The 13,053-nt window shown below is 33.4% G+C and overlaps 1 protein-coding gene across 1 annotated transcript; it reads right to left on the minus strand.

Annotated features, from left to right (window-relative positions):
- Positions 1-822: 822 nt before the first annotated feature.
- On the minus strand, positions 823-12,542 carry LOC123679864 (cysteine and histidine-rich protein 1 homolog). The gene is made up of 6 exons (XM_045617402.1): positions 12,160-12,542; positions 10,371-10,609; positions 7,874-8,085; positions 5,093-5,253; positions 3,598-3,800; positions 823-1,015 (listed from the first exon to the last, which is right to left on the minus strand). Exons 1-6 carry the CDS (start codon positions 12,370-12,372, stop codon positions 988-990), a joined length of 1,056 nt encoding a protein of 351 aa, XP_045473358.1. The 5' UTR covers positions 12,373-12,542; the 3' UTR covers positions 823-987.
- Between the last annotated feature and the right edge of the window lie 511 nt (positions 12,543-13,053).

Raw genomic sequence — 13,053 nt, forward strand, 5'->3', positions numbered from 1 at the left:
GGCGCCCGCGTGCGGTGCACGCGTTGAACGCGCGGTTGCGGGGGCCCTGATCGTTGAAATTTTCATGAAAATCTATGAAAGTGTTTGAGAGTTAGCGGTTGGAATTTTTGGTAAAAGCGTAAAAACACCTTGTATACCAAAAATGAATAGACTTATTAGGACATTCATAATTCCTAATAGTTTATTATTGCTACGTGCATGTTTCAACAATAACTATTAAATTGTTGCGTAGTTCCACGGAAAACATGAAACACCCTGTATAATTTTAATATTAATTGTTTACTCATTTTGTATATTCACTGAAAAAAGCTATTCGTAGGTTCAATTAAAGAGTTACGTAAAGAAATTCGAAATGCAAGTGAAACAATCCATATTAAAAAATAAAACTACTTCAATTATCATATATTATATATTTCTACCATATCCCTCTACGAACAAAAATATTATTCTATAAATAATTTTCTTATAAATAATAATATAAAACATTAAATATTTACATTTGAAATTTTACTGGATAAGTCAGAAAATATTCTTACATATTCACAAATGTCATAAATAAATTCCATGAAAAGTCATGCAACTGCCCTTTCTTCAATAAAAATATTAAATATAAATAAGAATTCAATGAAATGACCGCAATTAAATTAGTAAAATCACAAAAAAACCATTATTGAAAATATGAATTTGATCTAATTTCAAAAAAACATCCGCCAGATATACGAATACAATTTTAATATGTTTCATCATATAATTAGATAACACTCATCGTAAGAATGTAAAATTATTAACAGTTGACAAGCAACTATATGGTATAAAACAAAATCATCCATATAAATATAATCTGATCAAATATAAAATAAATTGAATCCTAGAAAAACCGAAGACTCTGGTAAAATCAAACAAAACTTACTTTTAAGAGATCTTGTCAATATAGCAAATGTAAAGAATACATTCTCGATTTGGTGAGATTTTCCTAGCGAAGGAAAACTACTTGGAGGCCAGGAACATTATCAGCCTGAAAAAAAAAAGAGTTGAAAAACATTATGCTGAACACTTTCACCTATTTCGACTGGATTGTTCAATATATTTTGAAATGCTGAGCTTTTTAGCTGAAGTATATAAATTAGTTGTCCATCTGAGGATTCCTCTTAAACTTTGATAGACATCTTAATATTTGGAGAGAGGGGCCTTTCCATAGTCAAGCAAGATATAAGCATTGTATAGTGAAAATGAAAGTTTCATTTATATTTCTTACAGTAAAATGGGTAATCTTCTGAGAAAAATTGTTATCTATGGATCCTTTACTTGTACAATATAATTTGGATAAGTCTAATAAATCAGCAAAAAAATGAATTACGTCATAAGTAAATTTTTGTTGTAGTTAATTAAAAACTAAATTAGCCAGTCCGAGCGTTTTGTTTGAAAACATTCAATAGCGGAGTAATGAATTTTGTTCCTTACTATTTCCACACCCACTATATATTATTCTATATATTCTCTATACAATGATTTAAGATGAACACCAGCCCTGGAGAGTGGATAATTATCTCTTAAGTACCTTGAAATGTAAACCTTAAAAAAAGTATAGAAAAAACACATCTATACGGAGATACTTGCACAAAGGCTCTTTCCGCACGCATATGCATGCGGACAGTGAATAGCAAAGGTTTTTTCCGCACGCAAATATTAAAGAGTCGCATCATTCATAAAATTTTGGTCAAGTCTCTATGCGCCAATCATAAAATTCAAACGTTTCTCTATGCGGCTGAGCGCACAAAAATATAATTTCTCTAATTCTGTGGTTATTCCGTTCATTCTTCCACATCTTGTAGAACAAAATCGTGCGAGAATATATCAGAAACGCACAGTTTTCATGGTTATATTTTATTATTCTATGTTGGCTCTCCGAACTTTCCGCTACGGCTTTATCTGTCAATTCATCAATTTGCCTCAAAGAAATCAGTTCTGCCAATCAACATTTTTCAATGCAAAAACCACTAAATGATATTTATGGAAATATTTCATTAATTTCAATAAAAATGCAATGAATTAGAGAAAATAATGTATAATACTCGTACAGAAGGCTCATTCTATCACTCGTTCATTCAAAAACTCGCCACTTCGTGGCTCGTTTTTGAATTTTGAACTCGTGGAAGAATATCAATGCCTTCTGCACTTGTATTATAAATAACTATTCTCTAATTCTGTGGTTATTCCGTTCATTCTTCCACATCTTGTAGAACAAAATCGTGCGAGAATATATCAGAAACGCACAGTTTTCATGGTTATATTTTATTACTCTATGTTGGCACTCCGAACTTTCACGGCTTTATCTGTCAATTCATCAAATTGCCTTAAAGAAATTAGTTCGGCCAACCAACATTTTTCAATGCAAAAATCACTAAATTATATTTAAGGAAATATTTCATTAATTTCAATGAAAATGCAATGAATTAGAGAAAATAATGTATAATAATCGTACAGAATGCTCATTCTACCACTCGTTCATTCCAAAACTCGCCACTTCGTGGCTCGTTTTTAAATTTTGAACTCGTGGAAGAATATCAATGCCTTCTGCACTTGTATTATAAAAAACTATTCTCTAATTCTGTGGTTATCCCGTTCATTCTTCCACATCTTGTAGAACAAAATCGTGCGAGAATATATCAGAAACGCACAGTTTTCATGGTTATATTTTATTATTCTATGTTGGCACTCCGAACTTTCACGGCTTTATCTGTCAATTCATCAAATTGCCTTAAAGAAATTAGTTCGGCCAACCAACATTTTTCAATGCAAAAATCACTAAATTATATTTAAGGAAATATTTCATTAATTTCAATGAAAATGCAATGAATTAGAGAAAATAATGTATAATAATCGTACAGAATGCTCATTCTACCACTCGTTCATTCCAAAACTCGCCACTTCGTGGCTCGTTTTTAAATTTTGAACTCGTGGAAGAATATCAATGACTTCTGCACTTGTATTATAAATAACTATTCTTAAACGTCAGTCAGTATCAAGACTAAAACTCTCCGTGAAAGTGTTATATTTACGCTAGTAGGAAAAATATTGTTCCTAACTCATGTGTAACACACTTGTTAGGAAAATAGCTATTGTGGTTGTCTACACTGACTCCGATCCTATCAAATTTCAACACACGTCAATTGTCAATACAATATAATTTGGATAAAGTGAAATGATTTGCAACATTAGTCGCATTTATCTCAATTCTGGTGGTGTTGATTCGATTCCGTCAGACATAATTCACGAATTTAATGCGTAATTATAAATTAATTCGAAATGTACAATTGAAATTCCGTAATCTGTCAATATTCGTAACAGTCACACCAACTACCAAAATACAATACAAAAGTCACTAGGATGTATAATTTTTTTTCATTGAATTTCGATAATATTTCGTAAAACTTGACTGAAATATCGTCTAATACTCGTTGCAGAACGCAATTCCGACACTCATGCGTTCGAAAACTCGCTCGTTATCGAATTTCGCATTAGTCTTGGAATAGGAGCTGATTCTGCTGGGGCCGGAGAAATTACCCCTCTACCATATGCATAATCTTCTATTCTTACCTAAAATTAATAACTTTAGCAGCGAGTAGACGATTGCATTCATTGCTGTCTGGCAATCGAAGTGGTAAATACGGCGATTCGTTATCTTGCTCTGAAAACTCAAATTGATGTATAGTAGGTTTCACTTTGATATCACCCACAGGTCCACGAAGAACTATATAGCTTAGATTCATAGGTGTAGTCGTTTTTGATTTCAGGATCAACTATAATGAAAAAGAATTAAATGTTTCCAATGAGCTTAACACATACTCAATAATGCAATATGTTAGGCTGTATGTAATACATATTGTAACCCAATGAACTACTTGTAGAAGATGCCTGAGATTTTTTCTTTTTGACTGTAATCATTTGTGCTATTTTGAATTATTTAAATACTTTATTTATATAGTTTAAGTTGACCTTAAAGTTCAAAAGTTAGTTATAACACAAATAATAACAATTCTGAAAATCCGGTTTATTTATTGGCTAATTACATAAAAGTTAATCATTCAAATGTTCCCCTACGTAACTCGAAAGTATTCAACACCCAGTTTCAGGAACGTCCATTAAAATTTAATACCGTATTAAAATTTTAATCCTCCATTAAACGATGCCGGTAGCCAATATGATTAAAATTTTAATAATGGCATTGAATTTTAATTAACGTTCCTGCAACTGGGTGTTAGAGCAGTAGATCACAATTATTGCTGACCATGTTTCGTTAATTCCCGAGTATGATGCAACAAAAGATAAACAGTGCTTTCATAAAACGAAGAGATGGGAAGGTAAGACAAATAATTCTCACAGAGCACCACTTGCTCACTCTACTATGAAACTATTGCACTTTTTTGTGTCCCAAGCAAAACTTTAATGCCCGCCACTCACAAAAATAAAGCCTATGGGGAACTAGTAGAATATTCCAAAGGAAAATTACAGAATGAAAGAGTAGATGTGAATTTATATTTGCCTGATATCGTTTTCCATTGTTATTGGCTCTTTACATTGAAATAAACATTAATTAATTGGAGATCTTTTTTTCCTGGAATGTCCCATTGGAAGTTAGTCTTCCTAGTCAATAATTTTTACCAATTTGAAAACCGTAATCGAAAAAAATTTTTTTTGCAACAACCTTTATCCATATCTGTAATGTGAAAAAATGAGGTTTGATAAGTTCGAACCAAATTACTCGAAATAATTTTTTTATCACCAATTGTTCTTATCTAATACTGGATTTTCGTAAAATGGAGCTGTCTGTGACCATCTGAAAGCCGACCCGGGTACTCAATAAAACAACCTCTTGAGTGGCAGGTTTCGATGGCAGCAAGGGATGGTAGTCAGCTAGTGTAGACTAGCTACCATTTGGGCGCAAGCTACTTGGTCGCCTGCTCGAAAAAACGCTTCGTGAGTGGCGAGCATAAGGTATGTGGAGGGAGTATTTGGTCTGTTTCAATTATTATTATCGATATGATGTCTTATGTTCACCATATTCGAATTGAATTCATATATTTCTGCTCACCTGGTAAGTGAGACCTCTCTCTGAGCTTTGTGTCGGGTCTTTCTGGCTGTTATTGATCCTGGCTTTAACCACCCACTGGTTGTTGAAGGCAGAGAAACGGGAAGATTCGTAAAACAAACGGTGTACGAATTCTTCTGTTCTGTAGGGTTTCAATTGAATATCTGAAAGGTTATTGGTTCGATATTTAGAGGAAGCAACTACAATTAAAAATGCCATATAAAATCAATACCGTTTTTGTTATGGGAAATAGTAAAGAACAATTTTTGCAATATTTCCCTACATCTGAAATAGTTAACTTCGAAAATTAAATGGTGCATCCAACAGTGGAGGCTAATTTACGTCCCAATAATGTGAATTGTCCCTTTGTGCGTCAAATTTCATCATAAATCAATTGAATGATTGTGAGCTATGGGAAAAGATGGTGAACACGAGAGAAAAATTTTAAAATATTTATCTGCCTGACAGTATGAATAAGACTCATCAATGTTTAGGCTTTATTTAATTTATATCTGATGAATATTGTCGAAGTTGCAAGCCTAAAATGTTGTAGTAATATAGATACTTATTGACATTAAAATTCACATTCAGAGAGGTGTGATTTCTTCAACTTGACATCTTGGTATCAAAATATTAAATACATTAAGTGCATGCTACGGTAACAATAACAACGTTTTATCTTTGATTTCGTTTCTGCGTGACAAACTTTTATTCATCGATTCTTCTAGTTGATGAAATCTGACTAGTATAGATTTTTTCTTTTTTTTTAATGTTCTGATTCTCACGAAAGGGGAGAACATCGTGAGACCGCTGAGACCCAAGGACAAGAAGGAATTGGTACTCTTCTTGAATTTCTGGAGGTTATATGCCTCGACGACCACTTCCCTAGGCAATGTGTTTCAAAGCTCGTTGGATAAATAAGTTTTTGGAAAAAGATGTTCTGCAAGTCTCCAAAATGACCACGAAGGGGTACAATAAAAAATTTGAATGAATGACCAGCACTGGGGTTCTAACGAATATTTCAAAAATTCATTCAAAAAGTATCTGAATCTCAGTAGGAATAAGGTACCGGGTTTTTCACCATAATTTGACCCCCCTCCCTTCAACTTTGTTACTAAAAGAGGTACAAAAAAATGTTTTCTACAAAAGTTTCACGAAATCGACCAGTGTTTTTTAAAATGATTTCACAAAACGAAATATATAGTGAGTGGGCAACATATTGATTGCAACTTCATTTTTTCAAATGGAACACCCTGTATATTTTTCTATATTTGACTAGCTCTTTTTCCCCCTTCAACAAAGTTAAAGGGGGGGTCAAATTATGGTGAAAAACCCGGTACATCTCATCACTGGCTTCTTTATAGGGCACTGCCGGCTTAGGAAGCACCTAATGAGAATAGGTTCATAAGAGACTGACGAGTGCAGATTCTGTTGTGAGGATAAGGAAACTTCTGATCACCTAGTCACAGAATGCCTTGCCATTGCAAGCCAACGCAAAAAAACGGTTTGGATGAGAAACCTGTGGAAGTGAGGATGTAACCCCCTCATTGGAAGGCGAGCTTTAGATGATGCAGTGGTGAGAAAGGCTCTAGTGGAGAGCACAACCTTAAGGTCGGCCCTAATACAACCAACCGATCTTCATTAACTCTGAAACTATTAGTGATCAAGACCTTGCGATGAAAATATGATATAATGGTAGCAATATATGTCGCTTATTTTATACTTATATGTCGTTGGGTTTGCGAAGAATTTTTTTTTCCTTTGGGTTCTTGAACTAGGAGGATCAATGACATAGCCACCGATTTTAATATGATCGTACTTATGTGAAATATGATGAGAAGTCTCTCCGCTTTGCACTATGCCTCAAATATGGGTCCGTTAGGCTCCTTTCACACGGAGAGACTTGCGTCTTTAGCTCCAGAGCGGAAGGCAGACCTAAAGATCTAAATAAAATGTACAACGGCGCTTTCACTCGAGGAGCTAGGAGACTTACGTTTCTCGAGTAAAAGATGGCAGGTCTCCTGGATCTCGACCAAAGCAGTTGTATAGGAGACCAGGGCTGTCGCTAGGAGGTAGGTGGTCTCCAATTTCGCCAAAAATCCCATGTAGAAATTCAAAGTACCAAATGGGAATGTAATTCAGTAAGAAATAACAGGAAGGAATAAAGAGAAATTCAACGTCAAAAACAATAAAAGGTGCCGCATTAAGTAATATACTCAATATCTCAGATGAGGCATAAATCCTTGTCGGCGTTCTCTTTGATACATATATTTTTATTTCGTTTTTAGGATGGCTCCTTGATCATTTTCAAGAATAATATTCATTTTCAGTTCTTTATGCAATATGTTGATTCCTCAGAGGAAAATAACTATTAAATCAGAAGCTATTCGTGATTTGACAATGTTTAATTTATATTTATATTATTCCTGAAAATAACTATATCATATGTTCTCTTTGCTCGTTTAAGATGCATTTTCCTAAGCAAAACTTACGAAGATCTACCTATAGTACCTACATTTTTAAGGATGCCTATACTGATTACGCTGCTTCATGAGTCCTACATGTAGGCCATTCTGTTAATCATACCCAGATTGTAAAGTTTACCAAGTTACTTTTATGTCAAATTTGAAAATAAGGCCAAAGCGTTATTTTCAAATTAGACATGAAAGTGACATAAGTTCAACATCATGAAAGAGGTCATCAAAATGACCTCTTTTTAGAAACTGAATTTTGGTGAAATAATCTCATGTTATGGAACACAGGAGACTCCAACGTTCAACTCACCATTAAATAGTATTTTTTCGAAACCGAGCAACTCGAATATGCTATCGTATATTTTCCTTTCGTCCGCTATTTCTTGATCAATTGTTCTCAAGGATTCCATCACGTCAGCCCCAGAACGGTGAGGATGCGCACATTCATTCTCATGTTCAGACCTCTCGTGCAATGGACCCCTCCAAGGGCAACCGATCCTGCTGAATTTACAACCTGAAATTCTGAAGAAGAAAATTTTTGTAGATATATCTAGGCACAATGAAATGAAAATTTTTTCAAGTTTCTAACTTTTTAATTTTTATTTAAAATAATGTCAATCTTCATTCAATTTTATCCATTTAATGTGTTTTTTTTAAGATGGGTAGAGTTTTGGTCGAATCGTGAAATAACTAAGTCTTCTTTTATCCCCCCTAGAAACAATTTTCCCCAATAGAAATCCTTAGAAAAAATTATCATGTAGGGTAATTTGCAATGGACGAGGTTCAATACTATATTAAATTATTTTTGTCTATACTGCACCTCTATTAGGTTATGTTGGCTGAACTCAATGCATTCGCCCATATTTATCGTGCAGCTTACCAACACGCAATTTTCAGTGCACCATCAGGCTGGAGCCTAAGTCGACGGGTTTCTTTTGTAAGGAATTCAATTTTTTATGAAAAAGTTCACTTAGCCAAAACCTAGCTAAAAGTTTTCGAGTTGAATTCAATTTAAGATTAAAAAATTTAATATATCTAGTTATCATATTTTGTAGCTTAGTTAAAATTCATCATTGAAATTATAGGAATTCGAACAAGTAAGTTTTCATATATGTACTTGAATACATTAGTTTTTTGAAACAGAATTGTAATTAATATGATTTTGAACCAGATTATGGAATTGGTCAGTGAAGACAGCAAGAGTTGAATAAAATCTAGGGGCAATTTGTTTTTAATCAAATTATTAAGTGGTTAGTACCAATCAGATCCAATTGAGGAGCTTTCATTTCTTTTATATTGCTATTAGGATCAAAACTTTGAAATTTTATATGTATACATTGCGATATCTGATTGTCTCAGCCCATATTTGGCAATAGGCCATTAGCGCGATATGAAGTTAATCAATTTCTGCATAATAATCAATATCACAGGAATTGAAATAAATTTTAATGATATCGCCATTATTAAAAAGATAAAATTGAATTCGGTGTATTAATGGTTGAGGTATTTATGACACAAAGACATTCTTAAACTAATCATAGTCTATATGCAAAGATAAAAACGACTATCGCCTATATCTGAATTATTTACAGTTAAAAAGGGAACGTTTACAATTGTAAACGATCAATTAGATTTTCGCCTCTCTTTAACATCTGTTACTTATTAATTTATATATGTACTTGAATGAATTTATTTTCAGTTTTGAGAAAGGGATGAAACTCGAAACATGCATGTCAACAAGAAAATATATATTTCTATTAAAATTGTGAAACGTGTGGTTTTTTATGTATTATTATTGAAATTATGTGTTACCAAGTGATAAGCGAGGAATCATTTTTGAATACAACTGAACCTCCGATCTCTTTTTTCGATGCTCATTGGAAAGTACCTATCTCGAGAACTAGAAGACTTAGAGAAAATATCTTCAAGAACCTCCGATCTCTTTTTTCGTAATAATAAGATATCAGAAAACAGATCATATAGATATCTTGATTCGTTTTCGAGTTACAAGGGGTTTCTGAAAAATGAAAAATATTTTGCTCTATCTTGGTTCCTGTTCAAGATATTCGAAAAATTCTGAAACTTTTTTTCAGTACTTTTTATGGTTTATTTGATAATCATAACGTATCATTGAAATTAGATACCGTTTCAGGGATATAGAGTAAAAATAGTGTTTCTTGAATGGGACACCCTATTTCTTCCAAAGTAGTTTTTTAGCTACAAATTTGTCGAAGAGCATCCCGCTATTGGTTTTTCAAAAATGTGAAAATAGATAACGGGATGCTTTTCGACAAATCTTCGTCCAAAAAATTGCCCCATTTAAAAAACAATATTTTTACTCTATATATCTGAAACGGTAATTAATTTCTAATGATCTGTTATAGGTACCATATAAATCATGAAAATTACTGAAAAAAAAACGAGTTTCTCGAATATCTCTAACAGAAACCAAGATATAGCGAAACATTCGAAACGGCCATTTTTTCAGGAACGCCCTGTATCTTGAGAACAAATCAAGATATCTATGATGTGCTTTCTGCTATCTTATTATTTTTAAAAAAGTTATCGGGGTCCTTGAAGATTTTTTCTCCAAGTCTTATAGTTCTCGAGTAGCTTTCAGTGAGCATCAGATTAGGGACACCCTGTACAGTTTTTATCCGGAATAAATTTCCACCTACATAGAAACGAGCATTGAATGATATAATTTGATCTCTTTGTCAGTTTTGGGCCTATAGCTTAGATTCGGGGCGCCAAAACTGTTTTGGTGGTTCAGGTCTAGGGCGCCTCTTCGTAGGGCATATCTTTACCTTTCGTCGCACTCCTGCTCCTCGTGTCTTTCAAGGGAATTTCTAGGGAATCGCTGGTTGCAAAATTGGCATTCAGAAGGGAGCTCTGAGATAGCGTTCTCCACTGCCAGATTTCTGGTCGCGGAGGTCTTGCTGATCTCCACCCTGCAGCTGGGACAAGTGGCCAGCTCATCTCTGAGTCGAGCATCAGCCAACACATGAGTGAAGCAACCAGCGCACATCAAGTGGCCATTGGTACACTGCAAGGTACGCACAGAAAGGTTAATGTAGATTAATTTAGTGGCAACGGTAAAAGAACTGAGAGGGCTAATGCTTCTGCTAATGAAAATATTTACTCCCGAGATTTCTTGAAACGCAATCTACAGTGTCCTTTATTAACTCTATCTCATCAACAATTGATACCACAAGAATTTCGGAGAAATTTGAGGAGCCCTTGAATCTTACAGATGCGTAATATTGTGCATTTTATCAAAGAAACAAATTTTTAATTTGAATATGAATGATTAATGAAGAATCTTTCGGTTCAATTCAATAAAGTTTTGGAATCGAATTATAAAATTTATTTTCTCTTGGTAGGTATAATAAAGATATAATATTTCAAACTGAATCATTATTTGCGAAGAATTTGAAATACAATTTATGACTTGGAATTATAACAATTCCATCGAGGGGAAATTGATGTTTCGGACCCTTTTTACAGAAAAAAAAATTCACAACAGAACTCACCAATCCTCTTCTTATCCTGTAACTAACACAAAACATAAGTATCAATATATACATCAATACATTCAGAAGAAACACTACCAACGAAAATGATAGTTACTTTACCTTTTCCTTCGAGTTTTTACATATACTTAAAATACGGAATATTAAAAGAGATAAATGTAAAAAATGCTTAAGCTCCTCCCATACCTACCTATCTCAAAATGAATACCTTAGATGGATCTAAGTAAGAAGCAGGATGGGTTGGGTTTCTCACAATGACGAAAAAATTAAATTCAACGTATTTATTCAAAAAAATCGCAAAATATAAAATCCAGACAAGTCTTAATTTATCAATAAACCAGAGATATAAAACTGGTACAAATGATACAACATTAATAGAGGTACATTAAAATAAATCAATCTACAATTCAACATTTTCAATGGATTTACTGATTGCCTATTCAAGGATCAATACAAAATGGACAGCTACACAAGTAATAGTAAAAGAATTGATAACAAAGTTAAAACATTATTTTATCATCAATAGCATTATCTTATTATAGGTATTGTTTAGTCTAGATTTTATACAGTCTGGTTTTTGAGTGAATCAACGTATAAAAAACCTAGTTATCACTGTTATCAGTCTCTACAGATGATTTTTTAATCATTAGATATTTTTAATATATTTTCATTTTTGTTGGAACTAGTCAATTTCCAAACATAACAAACCTTTGTTCATGAAATTTAACCAGCCGGGAATAAATTTCACAATTGAAATCGTTTTTTTCCTTGTAATTTTTGCATCAAGGTCTGGTAAAACTACGAATTAAAGGTTTTTCTAGGTCATGTCCTATAACTTTTGTTGAAATAGGATCACGATCTATTATAATGAAGGGGTTCGACAATTTGAAGCACAATTGCCTAGTCCACACCCTATCTTTATTTATAGTTATCGATTAGAAATGTCAACCAAAAATAATCGATAGGCAGCATCTAGCGCTGTTGTTTTCAAACAAAGAAACCAAACTACGCAGTTACGTAATCATGTAATATGCGTAGCAATGAAATATTCGAAATAACTTACCTGATAAACAGCAGTCTTAGGAAGATCTAAGCAGACAGCACAACACAATATTCCTCCGAGCCTATCTTCCAATTCGAATTTTTTTTCATTTTTGTGATTCAACTTTCGCCTTTTACAATCAGGTTCGACAAAATCATCGGTTTTATCAACGACAGCTTCCGTTGAAGATGTCGTCTCGCTGCTAGAAGTAGCTGGCTCGCTCGATTCCGACATATTTAGTGCGCTTTCAAGAACCAAAACACAAAACAGCTGACCGAATTTACTGTTCTCCTTTATTGAATGAAACCAGATATCAGCTGACACGGACTGTCGTCGCAGAACTCAATCCCCTCTTCCCTTTCTACCTCAAATCGTGGAACGGAATGGAGACAGAACAATTCGCATTGAAAATTGACGTTTCTCACTTTCAACACTAGGGAGCATTGCTATCAATCCTTAATTTCTATGTTTCATAAAATTGGCAGAATTTCGATGATCTTTTAAAACAGAGGCGTCTCAATAGGGAAAATATAAGTGACTCTAATTATATTAGTTTTTATTCAGGTATTTATGTAATTGGATATGTATATGAAAGTGTATATGCTACACATTTTTCGAAAATGATGAGTATTTCCTTTGGTTTTTCACAGAATATCTCGGCGTATACCCAACTAAAATTGAAAATTATATTATCCTCCGGAGATTGCTAATTCTATTGAATTTGCATAACCGGAAAACATACTGTTACTATTAGCATCCATGAAATTAAAATTAGAACTATGATTGCGGAAATTTGGACATTTTTTTATTTCTTATCTTAGCAATGCATTGCTATAACCGCTTTCCAGAGTTTGCTGAGATCAGTAATCAATTACATAAAATTAGCTTTTCATTCTTTCGACATTCACTCTTATC

The sequence above is a fragment of the Harmonia axyridis genome, chromosome 1 (genome assembly GCF_914767665.1).
Source record: "Harmonia axyridis chromosome 1, icHarAxyr1.1, whole genome shotgun sequence".
Classification (NCBI taxonomy): Eukaryota; Metazoa; Arthropoda; class Insecta; order Coleoptera; family Coccinellidae; genus Harmonia; species Harmonia axyridis.

Coding starts and splice junctions, on each gene's coding strand:
- LOC123679864 (XM_045617402.1), bottom strand. CDS start 12,372: ATGTCGGAATCGAGCGAGCCAGCTACTTCTAGCAGCGAGACGACATCT. Junction 5,254..7,873: donor CGAAAAAATACTATTTAATG/GTGAGTTGAACG, acceptor ATAACCTTTCAG/ATATTCAATTGAAACCCTAC. Junction 1,016..3,597: donor GCTAAAGTTATTAATTTTAG/GTAAGAATAGAA, acceptor TTTTTTTTTCAG/GCTGATAATGTTCCTGGCCT.